At 32.6% G+C, this 23304-nt stretch overlaps 1 protein-coding gene across 4 annotated transcripts in view; it reads left to right on the forward strand.

The window, feature by feature from the left end:
* LOC130453367 (mesotocin receptor-like) overlaps positions 1–15890 on the forward strand; it is a 178759-nt gene extending 162869 nt beyond the window's left edge. For all 4 annotated transcript variants that reach the window (XM_056793072.1, XM_056793071.1, XM_056793073.1 and 1 more), the window contains one exon: positions 15595–15890. In XM_056793072.1, coding sequence (XP_056649050.1) covers positions 15595–15668 — 74 coding nt within the window. In that variant the 3' untranslated portion in view covers positions 15669–15890. The remainder of the gene's footprint in view (positions 1–15594) is intronic.
* Positions 15891–23304: the final 7414 nt, after the last annotated feature.

Raw genomic sequence — 23304 nt, forward strand, 5'->3', positions numbered from 1 at the left:
AAGGAGAAAACCGTTCAGAAAAACAGTTCATTGATGAAGCAGGTTTTATTAACTCGCATAATTCATATTTATGGTCAGATGAAAATCCTCACGGTAAAATTCAAATAAAAAATCAACATCTATTTTGTATTCATGTGTGAGCAGCAACAGTAGTAAATAATTTAGTGGGTCAATATTTTTTGATAATACTCGTAGCCTGAATGGTCAGTGATCTTAGAATTTCCCCAAAATTATTTCACACCCATTTTATTTATATTACTCTAAATAAACGCAGATACATTTGGCTAATTCACGAGGGAGCCCCTTCTCACTTCCTGAATGAAGTGAGGAATCATGTTAATAACATTTTTCCTATTAGGTGGATTGGTCGGGGATGTCGATAGAATACACTTCCATTGTGACGGTATAAGAGAGAATCATTGAATGCTCTTCCATGTTCAGAGTAATATCCACCGTAGACTCCGGAAGTGTGTGTGCAAGGTGCTCACTTCGCACATTTATTATAGTTTTTTCTTTGTTTTGATTTGATAAATTGTAGCAAATTTTTTAAATGTTTAATTGTGTTTCAATACCTCCTCTAAGTATGTTCAAGGAATAATTACAATTTATGATAATTTTTTTCAGACTGTCTCTTTATGGCGAACCGTTTCCAGAGCATGTAGAACTATGTAAAAATCTGCATACCTTCTAAACCATAAATTTTGTCGAGTTCAACAAAGAGAATCTTTTTGTTAAAAATCGATTGAAAAATTAATTTTTGTTATCTTTAGATTGTACCGGTTGTCCCTGTAAAAGTTACAGTTTGTCAACCATTGGGCATAGCCGCCACTCGCTTTCAGACAGAAGAATTACTATTACGTCAAATACACTACATAGACGAACGTAATCATCCATTAAATCTTCATTATGTTCGAATGTATAATTTGTAAAATTTAAGATACTTGAATATTGAAAGTCCTGATTTTGCAGCTTTGAAAGCCTATAACCCAGAAACGAGGGGTCGTATAAGAATTTTTTCCCTGCCCATTTCTTATGTTCACGTCATCTACTTACTTTAGAATTTTTTGCATCAAGTCCCGAAACTTGAGGACTTGAGAAATTGTTTGCCATTGAGTATAACAACCGGTATTATTTTGAAATGAAGATCTGCTATCTGGGTTATTTATAAATTTTATGATGGCATCATAATCGTATGGCACATACATACATACATTACACATACGAGCCTACTTATGTCCGACTTTATCCCGAACGCCTTGCAACGCTACACACAAGTAGTAATAACGTTACAAACAGGAAACTATTAAGAAATTGATTGCACAATTATTACATTCAAAAAAATTTATAATTAATGACACAAGCATTTTTTTTATGAACTTCCAGAAAACAACACAACAAATCAATCTCATAAGTCGGCTAGTTTAGTAGCATCAGATTAACAAAAAATAAAATCAAAGAGAGATTCTCATTTGAAGATGAATTTTAGGAACATGTTTTTAATTTTAGTATTGTCACAAGGTATGTACACGACGAGCTGAATCGATATGTATATGGGAAAGTACTGCGACGAGTGTCTTGAAAATTTGCTTGCATGCTTTTCCGAAATGCTCGTTTCGGCTAAAATAATTTCAGCTTTCTTTACTTTCTATACCGAAATTAGACCCAAACTTTGTGATTTTAAACGGAATGCTATGGTTTTAAATTTTCAAAATTTCAATATATATATATATATATATATATATATATATATATATATATATATATATATATATATATATATATATATATATATATAGTATGCCTAAAGTCCACGATTTTTTAATTATTTCACATTTTCAAATTTTTGGACACATGCAGTCTCCACAAAAAAAATAACATTTGAGTAATTGAGGTCCAATATTTTTGAGATTTGATCAAATAACACTTACAGGTTTCAAAATATGTGAGAACCTTGACACAAATTTATATTTTTGGATTTTTAGATTCTACGCTCTAAATTAAGGGCACTTCGTGAGTAGATTCATATATCTCAAATCAACGGTTTTTGTAGAAACTTGAATCTCCATTGATATGATGAATGTGATGGGTTATTAAACGTGTCTGCGATACTTTCCGTTTACGATATACGGATAGACCACGACCCACCCCTGATACACTTACGCGGCTCATTCATAATTGTAAAACCCACGGTCAGTTTGTTGCACCGTGCAGCAAATTGAAACCTGTCGTAGACAATGAAGCCAATGAAATTACAGTCTTGGGATACTTCAGAGCGTATCCTGAAAATTCATTAACTGATGCGGAAAGGGATTTGAGAATATCAGAGATAAGTATTCGCAGGATTCTTAAAAAATACTAGTTTCATCCGTATTCAATCTCGTAATTGTAAAAATTGTACTGTGCCCAATGTATCCGAAATCTGTGTTTAATGATATTAGGAATAGTTTCTTCTCTTTATTAGTGACTCTTCGAATGAAGGAAATATAAAGTTTCATTCAGTGTGGGTGCAATATTTCACTAAAGAAAAGGGGAATTGCAACAAACTGCTTGACTTTACAGAACCACCTCATGAAACCTCTGATACCATTATTAATTGTTGCTTGACAAAACATAATCTAAGTTCACGCCAAGTTTTAGCTTCAACCGGTCAGCATTCACTTTGTTGAAAGATAAAAATCCAAACTTGTTAAAAGCAATCTGTTCATGCCATGTTATTCATAATGGTTTCCACCATGCTATTGACAAGCTAGAAGTTGATGTTGAAGCAGTAGTGCTAAAAATGTATTCATATTTTTCGTCATTTGTTATTAGGCGGGATTCTTTGAAAAATTTATTTGAATATGACGTATAGTATAGCTATAAGGATCAGAAAAAAACCATAAACATTCGGAAATTTTTTATTTTCGTTAGAAGACAACTCTATTGGAAGTATTGAAGTAAATGAACTCACAATAGTTCTACACTTTGTCAGTAATGTGTCCGTGGTCGTTGAAGGCAAAATAAAGGAACAACAGCGGGTGAAATTTATTATTTAATCGTTGGTCAAGCAGCAGCTAGAAATCAGGGTAAATGATAAGCTTTATGGGTCCTTTGCATCAAAAGCTTCAAGGAAACTTAGTGATAGCAAGCGGCTATAAGAGTTGATCTGAATGAATTCCTTCAAACAGCTATCAATTATTAAATTAATGAGCTTAAACCATGATTTGAATTTTGAATATTTAACTAGAATTGTGGATCAGCTTCATATTGAAATATTTAACAGAACAGAAAGAAATCGATGTTGGTTTTAAGTGGAAGATGATTTTTGAGAAGAGCACAGCCGATCTACCAAATATACGAGTATTTAAGCTTGCTTCTTATTGTCCAAGCAAACTTTAATGAAATGCCTTTGTAGAAAAAATAATCTTATACATGAACAAATGTTAGAAGCAGATGCACACCTGTATTTATGAAGGCGGAGCTAATTGTAGCAATTAATTCATCTGATAAGAGCTGTTCAGATTTTTGAAAATATTGAATAAGAACCAGTAGCGTAGCCAGGATTTTGAAATGGGGGGTCTCAGAGCCAGTAAAAAAAGATTAATAGTTTCAAATTAATTCCAAAAGTCTGTTTCACTATTCATTACATAATAATAGGTACATTTTTGCAAGTTAAAATCACTTGTCTTCTCCACTGCTACAAAGCAAAATCCATTCTGTGGCTTTAAAGAAAACTTATCCAGCATATCAGTTGGTGTGATAACAATCTCACGATGGACATTGAGCAAAGCTTGACCATTTAAGCGTGTCTTACATTATGTTTCTGAGGTAGGATTTCAGTCTTTCTAACCTTTTACTTTTAGCAGTCGTTACTGGTAGCGTGGCAAATATTTTGAGTAAATTATGGACTACTTGTAGAGTAGTTTTGTCACTCATATTTAGCGCTTCAACAGCACATTTCGTGTATTTTTCCTGTTGATTGACGTACATATACCATACCGAAATTTTACCTAATGTAGCATCATCACTGCAATCGATATCTGTGGCATACTTGGCAACAAGTTGTTTCACTTTCTTCTCCTCCTCTTCAAGTAATGCCAATTTATCTATTGTTGGTAATAGGTATTGAAAAGATTTCAAAATGCCCTTGTGTTCAATGTAACGAGATTTCAGTTGTTGGATAAATCCATTCAAGAATGGTATGAATACATCTATTCTGTAATAAACTTCAGGGTTTCTGGTTTCCACATTGTACCTTAAAGTTGGTAGACCTGCTAGACGTAGGATACGCAATTCAATGTCAAGGCTATAAGCCTTTGCCTGTACTTGCTCATATATTTTTTTGAACTCGTCTTCTGCATGATCTCTCAGTGTCAATAGTCTCTCTTCAACTGCAGAAGCGTATCCCATTGCATTTGCCAAGTGCAAATGTTCTGACTGCAAAAATCGGCTCAAGGGTGCACTGATACTAAATATTATTTTCACAACATGAACTGATACAATGAACTCTGAGCTCTGAATTGAACATAGCAGTAGATTAGCATTAGAGGCAGCTTCATGATCAGGCTATTGGGAGATTTTAAAGACTGTCAATTACTGCATCATACAAATCCATAAAAACAGAGACACAGTCATGACGCTCAAACCATCTTGTGGGGCATACAGCTTTGAGCCACGTCTTGTTACTTTCGAGTACCTTTGACTGGATTAATTCTTGAAGGACGTTTAATCTTTTGGGTGATGCGTGGAAGGTGTAAGAGCTATTGATGATACCCAAACAATTTCTGATGCTTTTGATATCACATGCATTTGAAACAGCCAAATTCAGTACTTGGGAACTGCAGTGCATGTACAAAGCTAAGGGAAATGATTTCCTGATGACAGCTTGGACGCCATTAAAATCATCACTCATAGCGCTGGCTCCGTCGTAAGTCGTAGTTTGGAAAGAGTATTGCAGATATCTTCAGCTAGTCCCCTTCAAGTAGCGTCTTTTATTAAAACGAACTGTATAGAATCCTCCCTGATCTTCTCAGTCTCGGTCTCAATGTATCTGACAACACGGACATTTGCTATATTCCTGCAATATCTATTGGCTAGTCTGCAAGTACTGTGAAACACTTAGCCAGATTGACTTTGCTGACAATTTGTTTTACAATAAAGTCATTACAGCAAGAAATCAACACATTTTGATTATGGGGACTAATATACATGGCATTTTTGGAGCATATTTGCAAATAGTTTCTAGAGTTTCATCCCCATTGTTTACCCTGAAATGAAGCAGGGCTCTAAAATTACCATCATTTTCAATTGGTTCTCTGATTAGGTCGATTGGTCCATGGTCTCGGTGCCCTCTTAGTGGAATATATTAGCGTCCGCACACAGTTTCAATAATAGGTTTTATTTTTCCCTGTTCTCCTCCATCTGTTTTTTTAACCCTGAGTTTACTTGTAAAGGAACCGGATCTTGCTTTTTATTTGCAATCTGTTGACAGGTGATTGACTGCTGGGCACATTTCTTATGGCATTCGTTCCTCTCATGATGATTGAAGCCCTCAATGGCGTTCTTCTACCTGTTATATTTTTTTTAACAGTTGCCCTAGAGGCTGACATCCTACTTCCTCTCCATCAGGCGAAAATAAAATTTTCAGAATGCACCGTCTTCTTGTCTTGAGTGTGCAAGCCATTTCCATCTGTGCAGCCAACTGAGTTGAAACCTGAGATTTCTAGTTCCACTTCCGGAGAACTTGAATGTTGCCTCCGGGGTCCAAACTTCATAGAGAGTATTGAACCGTTCGTCAAAATTAAGCTGCAATCAAACAAAAGTATTACAAAAGTATTCAATTTGTAGTAGCCTCTACTACCAAATTAATATTTATTTTATTTTATGCATTTGCGTGTTGTCTTTCTGAAGACTAGCAAAATAATATGTAGGCCTATAACAATTTTTTTTTATGTAGGCCTATACTATTGTACTTACCTTCATTTTTATCTGTCCTTGGTTTGTGCAGCCATGCTAATATTAAGTTAGAACGATCACGTAGTTGATATTTCATCCCTCCGTTTATTCTCTCGTTTCTTTTTTCCGCCACTTTTATAAATGCATTCAATATCATAATAGAACGCTCACGGATTAACAAACAGCAAACAAAATCTATGACAAATAGAATGCAGTAAACGGAAACGCTTAGAAGAAGTCAGTGAACTATAAGGAAGAAGTGTTTTAAACTACTGACACTGTCACTCTTAACTTAAAGCGTTGTTAAAGGTTATATGACCAAACTGTATAGAAGAGTTAATCACGGATCACGTTACTACGGGGAAAACTCATCATTTATAGTGAACATTCAATTTATGGTTTTTTCTAGCATTAAGACTATTTTGTATTCTACGTCCTGTAACCGATATTATTGACTGTGAAGTCTAGCAAAAAATATTAATTTCAATCATACCACAATGTAAATTCATATTGCTATGACACTATTATTTTCTATTTTCAATTACAAAGAAAAGAAAATTAGTAAAAGCTATTTTATCACTCTTTGATTACTGCCTATATTATCGTACTTGTATTTGCATTGAAAAAGAAAGTTTTCACTTTAAAAATGTTCTATTTAAAAATAATTTGCTTAAAATGTGGTTAAAAAATTAATATCAATTATACTAATACTAAAATCCAGATAATACATTTTAGCCAAAATATATTTTAAAGGATCTCATGTTTCTGTATTTCTATGATGATTTTCCGCTCTTGCCTCTTGGAAAGGGGGGCAGATTGTCCCTTATTATGTCCCGTATATTACCATATCGTATTATAATTTTCAATACAATAAGTTTTTGAATACATTTTAAAATACACATCTCTCTGTTTTTGTTTTATTTCTTCTCTTATCCAGGCCTGAATTTGTTTAATAGAAAAGGATACAGATTTTAGTTCATCAGATATTTTCTTTTCTTGAATTATGTCAGGGATTTTCCCTCTATTGAAATGGTCTCTTAAACATTTCTTTAACATAGTTCTCTTAAGAGTCGCCCATATTCTGCTTCCAACCTAATGAAATAAGTCGCAGAACTGTGTCAGTGGGAGTTACGAAACATTTTTCAATGGATGGGAGTCACATAATCATTTATAGTAGGAGTGAGAATGGTTGTTGGACGTTGAATGGAAGAAACAACATTGCTACATGTGGTAACAACTAAATTCTCATTTTCTTCTATGATTAGAGACAGATCTCTGTTTTTTCAGAGGTTGTCAAATGAGTTATCTCTGCCTTAGACTCACTGCTATCATCTACCCATCGGGGTGGTTTAGAACTTTACTGCTGGGTATGCTACTTGGTATGCTAGATGGAAAAGATGGTTTCGTTAATTCTAAAACATCTGTTACTACTTGAGCCATTACATTATTTGTACATAAGCATAAGTGTTTGTGTAATTTGGTAGCACTGAATTTACCATGATGTATACTGTTATTACAATATTGTTTTAAAATTTTGTTTGCCTCATAGTATCCCAGCCTTCTGGAAGGAACAGCAAATAAATAGTTGTTGGAAGGGAAAATTTTAGCCTCATTCCTAAAGGTTAGTAGAACGTCAATGGCATCTCAGACCTTGATAGATAATAAGATGGAAGAGATTTTATTTAGTTTGCTTCTAGAAACTTACTTTTGAAGTTTTCATAGGGCACTACAAGAATTTTTGTTTATTGTTTGAATTGTTTTGTATTCAGCAATTTCTGTTCTTTGAAGGTCTCCAAGACTTTTTTTATTGAATACCATAATATATAGCAAAGTTAACTGACAAAAGTTAACCTAAACTTTACCATTCAATCCCTCTTTCAATTCATTTGAATTGATAACTGCCGCTAAAGATAATATCAAATAATTTATTTCGCCTGTCGTTGGAATGAGTTCCATTTCACTTTGTGGTTTCCTAGTCCTTGATTCACTGGCGCTTTTTATCATATCAAAATTTAATTTGGATTTGTAGAAGATAAATGAATCCTTCTGTCTTATATATTCATTCTCTCTTATTTTTTATACTCTTTACAAAGCCATTAACTTTTTTATATAAAATACAATAATGTTGTGCAACAGAGCGACCATTTAAATAAGATCGGGTGAACAAAGATTGTAGGGTGAAAGAAATTTTTAAGCTCTTCAATTTTGGAGTTCTTTTCTTGCATAATTAAAAAACTGTTTCCCAGTAGTCTCATTTCAGCAGTAACCATTTTTACGTTATGAAGTGAAATATTGATATAAACTTTAGCAATAGAATTGCCATATAGAATAGCCGTTCATTCCGACATCAGAAATCTTAATTTCTTAATATTTCTTATGCTGAGAGATATATAATGTATCTCAGAAAGAAGACTTATGTTTTTTAGAGCATTTAGACTTGATTGATTTCTTTACGGATGTTTTAAATACTCGTACTTCCAAGTCTACATGTTTATAAGTAATTTGAAGGGCAGCGCGTGCCTAGACAAGCAATAGATAAAGACGGTATCGCCATCTCTCAATAGCAAGTTGATAGTGAGTGCAGTGTTTTTCAGTCTAAATGAAAAATTGCATATTTTTCATATAATGGAAAGGTAAACCACTGTATTTGATTTATAATCGAATAGTTGCTGTTTGTGAGGAGTTCAATTTGAAGAGACACTATGATACGAATCATAAGTCAAAATTCGATTGTAACACTGAAAAATCAAAATCAATAACCGACACATTGTCATCTATAAAATCCAATCTTCAACAATCGATGTTCACTAAAGCTAATACAGAGAACGAAGATACTCCGAAATCAAGAATTATTATTGTATTAGAAATCGCGGAAAGATCAAAGCTGAAGGTGATTTCATTAAAGACTGTATGTCGCTGTTGCGATGTATGTATGCCGATGTTTCCTTTCTATCTCAAAAGACAATAATTCAAAATATTCCGTTCTCAAGAAATACTTTTGCTTCAAAAATAAGTGATTTATCTCAAAATTTGGAGAAAATTAAGGAATTCACAAACTTTTCACTGGCTGCTGATGAGACCACTAAAATTGTTGATACAGCTCAACTTGCTGTTTTTAGTGAACCACAATACACAGTGAATAATTTGATATATCTTCGTTTCCGTTTGCTTCAACCTTTGAATGCCGGACCTTATAAAATTAAAGTAGATGCCCTTAAGAACCCTATAAGAAATATAGAACAATATGAAATAATAAGGCAGAGCGAATATAAGACGTATTAACATATAATTGAAACTCTGAAGAAACTTAACACAGCCAAAAAATAGACACCTTACATTAAAAAAAAAAAGAAAACTGAACTATTCGTAAATCTAACAAATTATTGTAATTGCACATACAAACTTTTTGTAAATACCACATCTAGTGTTAAATTTTTGTCACAGTAACGTGGACACTGGTAACACCTCCCTCGTTTTCTAATACCTGCCTTACCTGCATCTTGTTGCAGGTGGGGCAGGTATCTCGGATAAAACGCCACAATCTTGTGAAGCGCTTGTTACACATAATTTATGAAACTTGAATTTGCCTCATTTTTCCATATTGCTTTTGGTAAGGCTCTCCTCCAGCAGTAGAAGAAATGAACGACGAAGTGATCTATTTTTCTTGTGAAAATGAGGATTTTTCCTATGTATAACGCAAATGAGAGGAGAATACTAATATCAACCATGTTCAGGAAATGTCTAAATGGCCAACAAGTAGTTTTTTATCATCATCGTATTACGTAGGTACGTAAACCGTTCTGTTTTTAGGAATGTATGAACCAATCGCTAGGCCTTTGGTAAACGCAAACATTGATTATTCTGGAGGCCTGGAAATTACACTAAGCTGCAATGATGTATCAGGCTAACAAGTAATTTGCAAGAGGGATGCTTATTAAAAGAATGTCTGTTGTTTTGCAGCGCCAGGCGCCATGGTATGGTTCAACCAAATCTGATAAAACACGATACGTTGTTGTTGTTTTCACGTCTGCGGTTGCCCAAATTTTTTAATTTTGATTTTATAAACTGGCTGCTCACTAATTTTAATGGTTTCGTACCGTTGAGAACACTTCTTGTATTTATCAACGATTTCCCCAATTGCCGCTCATTTGTCATTCTTCCTTCTCTCTTGTCGAGTAGATTTGTCTTCGAATCGTGAAAAGCCAATTATCTGCTCAAATCTATTTAAAGACGTGGCGGTCATAGACCACATGATTCTTTTCTACATCCCACGTTTTCATAATTTCATCAACAGTTTCTGGTAAGCATGCTAAAGGCTTTTCAAAAACACGAAATCTGCTAACTAGAATTCCTAAAGCATTCTCAGCTGTCCTTCTTGCCTGATAAAGGCGGTAATCAAAAACTTTCTGCTCTTCCGAAAGTGTTACTTTTGAATATAGTTTTATCAAATACATTTTTAGCGAAAATGCATCGTCACCAATAATGAAGCCACCATCTGGCAATAAACCATTCCCTAGGGCCTGAAATAAAGACGACTGTTGGAAAACTCCATCATCGGATTGTCTTCGAGAACATTCAACATTGATATAGCGCAAACAATAATCATCATCCACTACAGCTAAGAGAATAATGCTGATGGAACCCTTTTAATTGAAAGATTCCCTTCAACAATTTGCTGGTGCCTGAATTGTCACATGTTCATCATCATCAATCGCACCGTAATATTTGGGAAAGTTCCATTTTAAACGAAATACCTTCTCAATAATATCCCATTCTTCTTGGGATTCAGGCACCTGAAATACAATAGGAATATTCAATATACGTACCGAGAAGTACCGAAACGTTGCAGGCTTTTGACACACGAAATAACCTCTGCAGCGTTCTACAACCATTTCCTGTGGCCAAATCAAAAAATGTAATTTCCAGTTTCATCCAAGCGTTTTTACGTAATCTGAGCAGCAATTCGAGCCAGTAGTATTTCAAACCGTTCTTCTTCTACTCATCCTCAACCAATTTCTATATTCTGGTGCGTCTTCAGCTGCTAATTCTCTTAACAAAGTAGAAGAAGCACAATATATATCTCTTCGACTCATCCATTTTTGTAACCAACAACGCTTATTTTTATTTTTATCATTTCTTCTGCAAGTGTTTCTGATAAGTCACCACATATGTTCAAGATACCATGCCGTATTGCTGCACTTATTTTCTCAGCCATGTTTAATTCCATGACAACTAATCCGGAATACTTATCAAAATGTAGACACTCGCTAAAAAACGGACTTAAATTTCAGTTACTGGCTTATGTAACTTGCTTTAGCTACTTGATACGTGTGAATTCGACATTAAGAACATGTGTTGAACCTCGAATAACATCATTTTTGGTTGTTACCATTCAGTTTATACTGAGATGGTGTGCGGAGCACTATTTTTTTTGCGGATTCCAAGTAAATTATCCGGCACAATTCTCTGGAATTTTGCTAGCACTGGAGTATTTGATTTTTTGAGGTTATTTGTGGCAGTCAGTTAGGTCAGGGTTACTTCAGTGAAAGTAAATGTATAAATCGTCTGATATTCTTCAATACTTTCCGAAAAAAAAATGAGAGATGTATTTGATCTAACATGTCTAATAGCAGAATAAATGACGAATCTTGCTTATTTAACCGTTAAGCGATAAGGGAACATCCTCAATTGAACACGTGTTTGGTGTGCCTACAAGTTTTTGGTGTAACATAGATCGCAGAAAAATACGAAATCGCCAAGAGTAATAATATTAGAATACCCATTTCTTGATCGAAGAACAAAATTGCCGTATTTGAATGACTGATATCATGTCGCATTGGACATCCACAACTTTTACTAAGATCACCTAAGCGTTGTAGTTCAACCGTACTAATATCGAAGCATTTGCATGCATCCATCTTTTACTAATGGGTCTTGCATTTCTAAACTCGACGAGACTTCAATGACAACGTTGCACCACCCTAAATATTTGATTTTGTTTCTTTTTTTCCATTAGTTATAATGTCTGTTCACTGTGTACTAAATGGTTCAGTTTGTCTACAGTATAGTACTCAATGAAACACACGACATATTGTTTAAATTATCAGTATATGTGTTCGAAGCTTTTGGAAGTGAATTAGATATTAATATAATCCCAATAAACCAAACAATTAATAAAACCCTCCTCAGAAGTTTTTATTTCAAAATTGTGGCCGATACGCCAATAATGAAAATTAGTGGTTCACTGTAAGACAGTTCACTCTTTTATATATTCTACAAAACTAATAGTATTTTGTTTAAAATTGCTTAGTTCTTGTATGGTCCTCATCATTATCTTCAATATTTTGAGTATTGTTATTTGGTTTAACTATTGCCGATCGAAACAATCTTGAAATAATCTATAAAATTTATACAAATAATATAATAAAATTCTGAAGTCCTGAGACTCCTGTAAATATTTATGTAAATTTGGAATAAGGAATTATTATTTTTATTCGATAATCCTTTTTTGTGTACAATGTGGTAATCTTATTTTGCAAGTTTCAAGCGCCGCCTTACAAGTTTGGAACTTATATCTTTCAGTTAGAATAACCATTGGAGTAGTTTATGGTACTGTGGAAGTATTTAGTCGCCCAGGCATTTAAAAGGAGTTCTTGTTCGATTACAGAATAATTACATTCCGACTAATCAAGGATTCTGCTTAGATAAACAACAGGGAGGTCAAAGCCTATTTCTATGGACTTTATATCAGTGATTAAAACGATATTACTCTCATCTTAGTTTGAAAGGCTTTGCAAAATTTATATATTGAAGTATTTGGCTAATTTATCAACATATTTTTACACTTTTCAAACCATTAGATACAATCTGAGTCTTTTACTAAGTCCGAGAAATCATTGTTTTGTTTTGTCAAAATTTGAACTGGCTTTGATTTTTCGCATTCGCATTTATCAATTTTCAATTTAAAATTAGACTCTTCCTACCAAAAATTTTTTTAAGTGCTTGAGGGGTTACCGTACTGAACACAATCATATCATCAAGGTACACCAAACATTTCTCATTTTATTATACTCCCAAATTTTCTATCAATTACTCTTTGGAAGGTTACGGGTGCCCCTTTGAAACCTATGCGCATTCCCACTTATTCGTGGTGTCCATTTTCTAGAATAATGGCTGTTTCTGGATTACCTTCTTCGGCTATCTCGATATGATGGAAACTAAACGCGAGAAATAATAACGTCCAAGGTTGTTTGGTAACGTTGTAATATCTGTAATGTATAATGTGATAGCATTTAGTTTCCTATAGGTAAACAACAAGTCCTAGTTTTGGCTTCTGAGAAGTAACTTTTTTGGTACCATCCAAATTTTGCTGGACCAGTGAGAATTAGAAGGTATAATAATATTTCCATTCAACATTTTTAAAATTCGCTTTTCAATCTATGCCTGATACAATACAAGTTCCAATGCTATGTTTTATTTTACTAGTGAGCTAATACAAAAATACCTCTAAAGTTTTGAACAAGTTTAATATAGATATTTCTATTCTTCATTCATTAGGTATTCATATGCATATGAAATATCTAATCCAATATTTTCAGTATACATATTTAGTGTTGAGAGTTTGTTCGTATTCATCGAGCATCTCAACATTAATAAAAAGCCTTATATCTATTTTCAAATCAAATTCTGATGGATTTAATTTCAAATTAATTCAATTTCAATATTTTTTTAGTCCCTTTCTCGCAACTAGGAGACACTAAATCAAAATGATCGTGAAATGTGAACACACGATACTCTAAATTGAGTAGTTTCCTATAATTAAATTTTTTGGGAATAGGAATAACGGTGCAGTAGTTTTATTGGCTACTACCTAAAGCAGATTTTAAATGAAATGATTTGGAATGAGAAATTTCTTCAGATGTTTTTCGATTATAAAATGTGTCACAGAAGATCTTCTGCTACCGTTATCGATTCAAATTTTACGCTCATATTGTGGAAAGATACTTTTTAAATTATTGTTGTACAATTTTATTATGTCTGATTTGGTTCCGGGGTCAGTATCTCAGAAATTATGAGAAATTGAAGTTGTTTAATGATAGATTACGATTTGTTACTTGAAAGATCTGAACTGGTCTAGGCCTTGGAGGTTGTTGTCTATGTACAATCTTATTTCAAAAGTTATATTATCACTTTAAGTTAATAATTCTGGAGACTTGTATGTGGAAAAATATTTTTTACTTGTATGTGGAAGAATGTTTTTTGATTATTATTTTGGTTCATATGAACCTGAAAATCATTTGTTGGAACATTTGAAGCAGTATTCGAATTCTATTGAATAATTACTCACATTGTTATATTCATTAATATTTGAATGTGTAATGTGATTAGGACTTAAAGATTCAATGTTGAATTCTATTATAAATTCCGAAATTTTATTCCGTTTTATTTCTGAAAGTTTTGTGCTGAATGTGTTAATTTTTCAACAGCATAAGTATTAAAAGGTGTACCTTCAATGGTTTTTCAAGTTTTTATGTTAGAAAAAGAAATATTCATAGCTGCTCCAATTTTACTTTCGCTATGATGCTGGACATCAAACACTAATTTTGAATATTCTCTAAATGTATCATATTAAAAAATTTTTTGACTAATTCATCACAAATTTTAATAAACCCATCATTATTTCCTGTGTATTCTGGAATAATATAATAATAATAATAATAATAGAATATTTGCAGGGATCGAATTTGAATCAGAATCGTCAGATATATCAGAAAAGCAGGAATGACCACTATAAGACATAAAAACACTTACAGTACAAGAACACAGATTCTTTCCATTAGCTCGAACATCCATTATCCTCTTGATTCTGACTGCGCCACTTGACATTCAATTTACTGATGACCTGTTTTCAAGAACTTTATTATTTAGAACAAAATACTACAATGTTTTTCTTATTTATTTGAACTCTTTCTATTCGTGGGGTGAGTTAATAAACACTATATTTTACGTTCTTAATTTATTTACACACTATATGCTTCAGTGAACTTATGATGATTCACTTGAATATAACTCAAATAATTTATTCAAATTCTTTGATATTTTGTTCACTACGACTATTTATTATAGATTGAACTAACTGCGCTAGAAATAGAAAAAAAATAGACATTCCTAGAAATTATTCAGAACAAACAATGTAAATAAACATCTTGGTATAAAAAACTCGAGATCAAACGAACTCTGCAATGTATAAAAAAATATGCACCTTCGCCGAAATTTAAAATTCCGTTGTAGCCAAGCAGGGTCGGAATTTCGCAAACTTGTTCGTAACAATACTAATTGCAATTTCAATTCTACACTAACTTCATTTTACAATAATGTTATTTTCCATTCCCTAAAAACTAAGCAAATAATTTATATTAAAAAGACCAGATGAAAGGACATGTATACAATTTTAGAGAGGGGTATAAACAGAAATAAGAACATTACTCAGAAAAGTGGAAGGAATTGAGAAGTAGAAAAGTAGAAACTAAGGTGGACATGTTGCTCAATCGAACCAGTAAAAGAACTGTGAAATTTTATAATGTATGCCTCTCCATTTTTCACTCTATACAATTCGTATAATCTATTCTTACATTTTTTGAAATAATTTTTCAATTTCAGGTCGCTCCCTAAACCATCGTTCCAATTATGGTCAATACGTCGGCCGACAATCGATGGTGACAACGACCACATGATACGAAGAGAACGATGGAAGTTTTTTCCGTCGAAAGAAATGGTTTCAACAGTCAATCTCTGAAGAAATTATAGAAATTAGATCAGTAGTAGATGGTGATATTTCGGGATTCTTGTTAATGGAATTATCAGACCTCACCTAAAAGTTATCATAGAATTTGTGATATGAAATTATAGGTTTTTTTATTCTATGATAAAAATTGTAATATATTGTGATTTTCTTATTTATTCAAATTATTTCTAACGGTAGGGTGAGTTTATAAACAATGTCTTTAACTTACTCAAATTATTTACACACTTACACTAAACTCTATTCAATATTAATGTCCCGAGTGCATGTCAAATTGTCGATAATTTAATTTTCTCGAGTACGCGAATGCGCACGAGAGGAAATTATGAGACAATTTGACATGCACGAGAGGGCATTTTGGCAGACTATTTCCTGAGAAAAATTTAATTTAAAATAAACAATAATTGTTCCTTTTCTTAAAATATAAAATTAAAACCTAATGATGTTTATTAATCCTAGACGAAAATTTGGCACTAGTGCAAATTATCGATAATTTGCACTAGTGCAGTATTATCGCTGAAATTTGATCGTTGCTAGGTAAACCTAAAATATTACAGCTTTTTGGTTGGCTTAAATTTTTCGAAGGAAATAGTCATAATAATTCACTATTTAAAATAATCAACTGTTCACTACTTGTTTAATTTATTAGAATTAACCGGTTACTAGTTACTATTTAGTTCAGTATGATCACTTATATACTGACTTATCGCTGCTAAACGTACACGTGTTTATACCAGAAGTAAACGAACAAACAAATAAATGGAAAATCCTTCTTAAGAATTGCTACAATAATATAAAAAATCGCCGCTTTATGTATAAACACATTTAGAAAATCAATATTAAAATCTCCACCAGATTTTCGATTGGAATGAAATAATCCAACAGGACCTGCTGCATGATTTATATTGTAGACGAATTCTCAACATTACCTCTCCATAGATGTAAGTTATTCCTGGAAATCATTTAAAGCTGGGATTCCATGTCTAAATCGGCAACTGAACCCAGACTTGCACTTCTCGACTTCATGAAAATAACAGGGCATTGGGTGCTGATGACGGAATGTATAGCTACAAATTGATATGCATCTAAATGTTCTTGATATGAGGTCTGTTCTGTTTTGGAATTATTTTATTTTGATAGTTTTTAAAAGAAAGATAAATTCTGACGTTTCGACTTTTCGTTAAGTCTTTATCGAAATATGATATTGACACTGACAATTTGCTTATTTATATTGATCTATAGATCACCTTTATCATTAATATCAAAATAGGGATATTATCAACATAGAACTTTGTTCCAATAAGAAAAATTAATTTTTTCTCTGGTTCCCACATCTCAAATATATAGCGGTAATCAATTAGATTTATTAGAATTCACAAAATAGAGCTATGAATTTTATATTTAGATGCATTAATATATCAAAAGGTCTAAGAAATAATAAATTGAAGAAAATTAATGTTTCTTAACGTTGGCTTCCAACGAGGAGGCTTTGGAGCATTTCCCAAATTTTTGTGTTGTGATCTTGAAATTCATTTTGGATCATCAGGTAGAGGACCACGAATTGTTTTTGTTTCGCAGTCTTGCCGGGGGGGGGGGGCTGGGATCTGCTCTACAACTTTTTCTAATTAATCAAACTTCTTCCGAAAGACGGTTGCCAGCCCTTGTGGGTTCCTCATACGGGCAGGGATGTTGCAAGCCAGCGAATAATTTTCAGGCAGAGTGAAAAATTTCCATTGTTCCTCTGTAGTGACTCTATATCTACCTTTACCGGTACCTTCGTAGGCACCCATAAATTCATCGAATGCATGTGTGTTATTATGTTTACGTCACTATTTATACACCATACTCCATACCTGAACACCAATGTGAAGTTTTTCTCATTTATTTAAACTATTTTCAATGGTGGGGTAAGCTTATACGCACTCTTATACTCAATTCACTCTTGATTCACACACCTACACTAGACACTATTTATAATATATACTTACAATCAAATATAATTAACTGTTCACTACTTATATGAATTATTTGAATTCACTTGTTACTATTTACTGTTAAGTTCACTATTAAATTCAATTGTTTACTGACTTCTCGATGTTAAACAATCACATACTTATCTACCTGGAAGAAAATTCTCGAATAATTCTAGAAATTAACAAAGCAAACAAATAAATGGAAAGGCCTTTTTAGGAATTGGTTTTTAAAACAATGTAAACAAATCACCGCTGAATATATAAAAACAATCAGGAAAATAATTTCAAGTGGTTTCCGCCTCAGTTCCACGAAATCCTCAGCCGGCGCTTCCAGCAGATTTTTGATTACATTGAAATAATAAAACAGGACTTGTTTCACGGTTCATGTTGTAAAAATATAAAATTTCCTTATGGAATGATTTGAATTTGAAAACAACTACTGTGTAAGAAATATCATTCAAAATATTATATTATTGCGAAAATAAATGACAAATTTCAATATGGAAAATCACGATTATTGGAAAAATTTATTTAATACATTAACAAGTTCCCAATCAATACTCATTTAAAGTCTCTTTACTCTTTCCTCTATCATTGAATATGGCGAAAGAGTGTGATTTTCATTTCAATATACCTTGGTTTAATCTTCCCGACTCAAAATTATTATAAGATATAGCAACATTTCGTTCTTTTATTTATTCAGCATTTATTTTGAGAAGTTATCAATATCTGATATTATTGTTCCCTTACGTTGCCTTCAAAAACTAGATTTTATCACAACAGGGATCGCATAATTTTCTTCGGGAATTGGAAACGACCACTAATTAAGATTCTCCAGCTAAACAATACAGATTAATCTGGTTTATGTGATAATGATATAATAAATTGATATTATGAACCATACATACACATCTGGGTCAAATGAAGAAATAACAACTATGGATGAGTCAATTTCCAGTAAAAGATGTGGCTTTAGAACTTGGAAAATCGAAAAATCTTTCGATGTCGATGATTTTTTTTTGAAATCTTCGTTTTTACGGCGGATTTATGAAAAAAATATGGGAATAAAAAAAATTAAATCCTATATTGGTTATGTTAGGTAAGGTAAGGTTAGGTGGGGTGTGCCAAATATTCAGAATAAATGTTCACATTTCATCTGCTTTTCAAACAACCTACCCCCGCCCCTCGCCCCATGTAGAAACATGATAAATCAACATTTTTTAAATAAATTTTTTTCTTATTTTGTTCATTTTCTGTGTACATTATGAAAAAAATATAACTTTCGATTATTTGGAAAAAAGTTATCAATAAATGTTCGTGAATGAGTGAATATTTGAAGCCCTGAAACACATATAAGTTTCAATTTTTTTTATTCCCATAATATTTTCCGTGAATGCGCCGTAAAAACGAAGATTAAAAAAAATTATTGAAATCGGATGATTTTTCGATTTTATTGAGCCAAAAAACAAGGGGACGGCGTAAGTATAAAATGGCTTCATAATTCAATAAAGGTCTAAGAAAGATACAAAATATACTGAGTTTATAGTCGTCGAAAACTAAGAATAAACAATAATTCTAAAGTGTGAATAATTTTTTTAGGTGAAGTGATTTGTCACATTGTTGATAGCACCAATCAAAAAGTAGATTAAATTGGCTGCCTTTATTTTAATGAATTTATTGTATGGTGATAGAAAAAGCAACATTCAAATCCATCAGAATAATGAGACACCGATAGAAACATATTAGTCAGATCTTTCCTTTTTCCGGATAAATAATAAATTTTTTTATTTCGCTTTTCGAAATCCTTAAGAAATACTTATTTCATTTCATCTAATGTTCTCTATACCTATATGCCATAATTTCGAAGTTATAGCTACATTTGCGTTGTCTCTGCCGAAGTTAAAATAACACATTTAGGTGACTATGACTACTACAATAACAAATTTGACATTTCAGTTAATCATAAGTCACAATGGATCGTTTATCTGAGAAGGAACGAATTTATATTTTAATGATATTGGGATATGGAAGTAGGCGTAGTAATTAACAAGAAACGTGTAATATCGTTAATAATTTATATCTTAACCGAAATCCCATAACAAGATCTGCTGTCAGTGAATTGGTAAAAAATTTTAACGGAACTGGTTAGTAGAAAGTTATCCAAATCAAGGTGCAGAAAACTGCATCAACTGAAAACAAATCTTTAGATGTTTGTGTTCTAAATAAAGTGTTTCTCAGAAGATGGATTGTAAGGCATGGTTTTATGAAATACTGACACTAGAACTTGTTACGAGATTTGTATTTGCTCATGAATTATTGAAGAATATCAAATTAAACTAGTTTATTCAATCGTAGCCATCTAAATATATAATATACATTGTAACTTTGGTGGAGATACTGTAAATATAGCTATAACTTTGAAATGATAAAAACCATTATTTTTTCGGAAAAAAGAAATATCTGGCAACCATGTAGATACCACCATAATACCGGCCGTATCACAAGGTGCACAAAAATTTATAAAAATTATACAAGCCTTTCCCGAGATAATTGAGGCGTTACATGCATCAAACTCACTCTCTATAATTAGTGAGTATGCAATAATTAATGAAATTTCAAATGATTTTCACGGTTGATGCATATTTGTTGTTAAAAAATTCAATTTTTGTGAGCTAGAAAGTTCTAGACGTCAAATATGGAAATTTGCGCTAGTTAACATCCCCCACGATCTTAACAAGAAACTAATAATGAAAATGGCGATGTAAAGACTCGTATGAAGCCAAACACAGAAAGGGAGATCTCTATGGATCATAAATTTACATTTGTTTTTCCGTAAAGCAAACCGTAGTAGATACATTACAAGAAACTAAAACCTTCCAAGATAATAGAAGTTGAAAATCGACCGTTAAAAAGTTCTATATTTTTATATGGTGAGAAAGAATTCTCAACGGAATGAATTTAGATGTATTATATAATAAAAATGATAATTATTTTGTTGATATGATGTCCACATATATTTGCCGATAACATTTAAATTGTAGTCCAATATATTAATGCAAATAAGTGAAAACTATCATCAGTATTTACACAATATTTTTCAATAATTACTTACAGTGTCCGTATTGTGACTTCACTTAAATGTGTAGTTACTAAAAACAATTTTTTTAAAAATATAATTTCATTCAATTCACAATTAAATTAAGACAACTAAAAAAATGAAACATTTAATGAAAACTAAATTGAGACTCTACCACTCGAAATCTTAATAAATTATATTTTTACAAATGAAAAAATGTAAAGATTAGAAGACATTTGTGAGAATGTGATTCGGCATTCTACTAGTGTCAGGTTTATTGTCAGGTTCTCATAACCCCTAGACCAGTCATATCAAAGATACGGCCCGCTTACCTCTTCCAGCCCCTGGGCTATATCAATAAGGCTCGCGATCGCATTGTGTCACATAAAGAAGAATCATGTTTTTAGAGCTTTTAGACTTGATTCGATTCCTTTACGAATGTTTTAAATACTCGTACTGTCAAATCTTCGGATGTGTGGAAGTAATTTCAAGGGCAGCGCGTGCCTAGATAAGTGAGAGAGAAAGATAGTATCGCCATCTCTTCTCAGCAAGCGGAAAAATCCTATTATTTTTGTTCGAGTACGATAGAATCTTCCACGCAATTCGATTCTAGTCTAGAACCTTCCATAATTTTGTTTGAAAATATTATTCTCTTCCAGTACCCCCTCTGAATTATAAGCACCCCTTCGACAATTTTAAATGAGATTTTGTGGCATCTTGTTGGAAAGGGAGTTCGGTTCTGATAGAGTAGAATAAAGTCTATTCCGAATGTGATTAAAAATCCAAAATATCGGAAGATTACATGTATTTAAATGTCTAAGAGTATAATTAACCAGTAAAAGATAGTGGAATAAAAGTTTTGATATAGAGTTTAAACAAGGTAAGACAAACACAACACCAATATTCTGTAATAAAGTGCTTAAAATCACACCAATAAAGGGCTTCTCACGGGTCCACCGGAGTCCGGTTTTTTCCGCGGTGCTGATTGCCGGTTAAGCGATAAGAGATATCAACTGAGGACTTTTTCGATTTAATATAGTAAGGAAATAGGACAGGGCCTGTTTAATATTAAAGAGTCGTAATAATATGCAAGAGAACATCTATGAATGCTGATAACTCAGAAGATTGCAAAAAATGGAAAAGTGAAAAAGATAATGAAGATGGGAGAGACTATATCAGTAAGAGGAAAAAAAATTAGATCATCATTGAAAACGCATTAGAATAAGGAGAAAAACCTAGGAGGTATGATGAGAATTATGGAACAAATGGGTACAACTATAGACAACCTGACAAAAAATGTAGTGGATATGCGTAAAACACAGAATAAGAGAACTGAAGATAGGAAATGGACAACTAGAAATGAAATTAAACAACTGAAAAAGATGGTGGCTGACATGGATGGAAGACTAGAGAGAATTGTAAATGAAACAGACGAAATAATAAGGTGGTACAGGTCATCAAAATAGATAATAATGACAGATTTACTGATGACTAGTATGGAAAATCTCATTGAAAGCGAATTAGGCATAAAAGTATATGTTGAAGTAGTGATAAAATTAGGTGAAAAAACTTGTTTCATAAAATTAGAGAATGAGGGCGAAAAAATGAATGATATGAGAAAAAAGAATAAATTAAGAGAAAATAGGGACATGAGAGTTTTTATGAATGATGATTTTTCGAAGAGCAACAGAACCATACAGGAAGTAATTAGAATAATAGATAAAGAAAACAAACATAAGGAAAAGCAGTTGAAAATTGGGCTCGGAAGAATATACATAGGCAGCGACGAATGGAAATGGGATAATGAGAAAGAGCAGTTAGTTCTCCAGCAAAAAACTGTCTGTCTGTCTCAGCGAGTAATGTATTGGAACTGAACGGAAACGTATACGGAAATGGACAAAGACCAAGAGAAAATGAAGCAACAATGTATATCGAACTAAATAACGGACGCGGCAATGAGCAGAGACAATGAACAATAGAAATAACCAGTTAATAAAATAAAAGAAAAGAAGTATCTACGAAGAAGGAACGATTAAAACACTTATCAAAGAAATAAAAAGTTATAACATGGATATATAGTCGCTCTACAGGAAACTCATTTAACAAGCAATGAAATCCAAGAAATAGATAAATATATATTTTTTAAGAGCGGAAGCCAAAATAGGACATATGGAATGGGTTTTTTAGTGAAAGATAGAGTGCAAGGCTTTGTATCAATATCGGATAGATTATGTGGCATTGAGATAAATGAGAACAATGAAAATATTTTATTTGTTAATATACATGCACCAACAGTGGAGGAAGACGAAGATACAAGGTACTTAGATTTTCCCCGATAGAAATTATACAAATCAGATCGATCCTGTTCTAATACAACAGAAGTATTTAAAGCTAGTCACAAAGGTGAGAACATATCGTGGAGTAGATATAAGTTCGGATCAATCTTTGGTAAGTGTCAAAATTAGGATAACGAAAATGGAAAAATCAAAAAAACCAAAGATTAAGCAAATTTTATACGA

Source organism: Diorhabda sublineata, chromosome 2, assembly GCF_026230105.1.
Source record: "Diorhabda sublineata isolate icDioSubl1.1 chromosome 2, icDioSubl1.1, whole genome shotgun sequence".
Lineage (NCBI taxonomy): Eukaryota > Metazoa > Arthropoda > Insecta > Coleoptera > Chrysomelidae > Diorhabda > Diorhabda sublineata.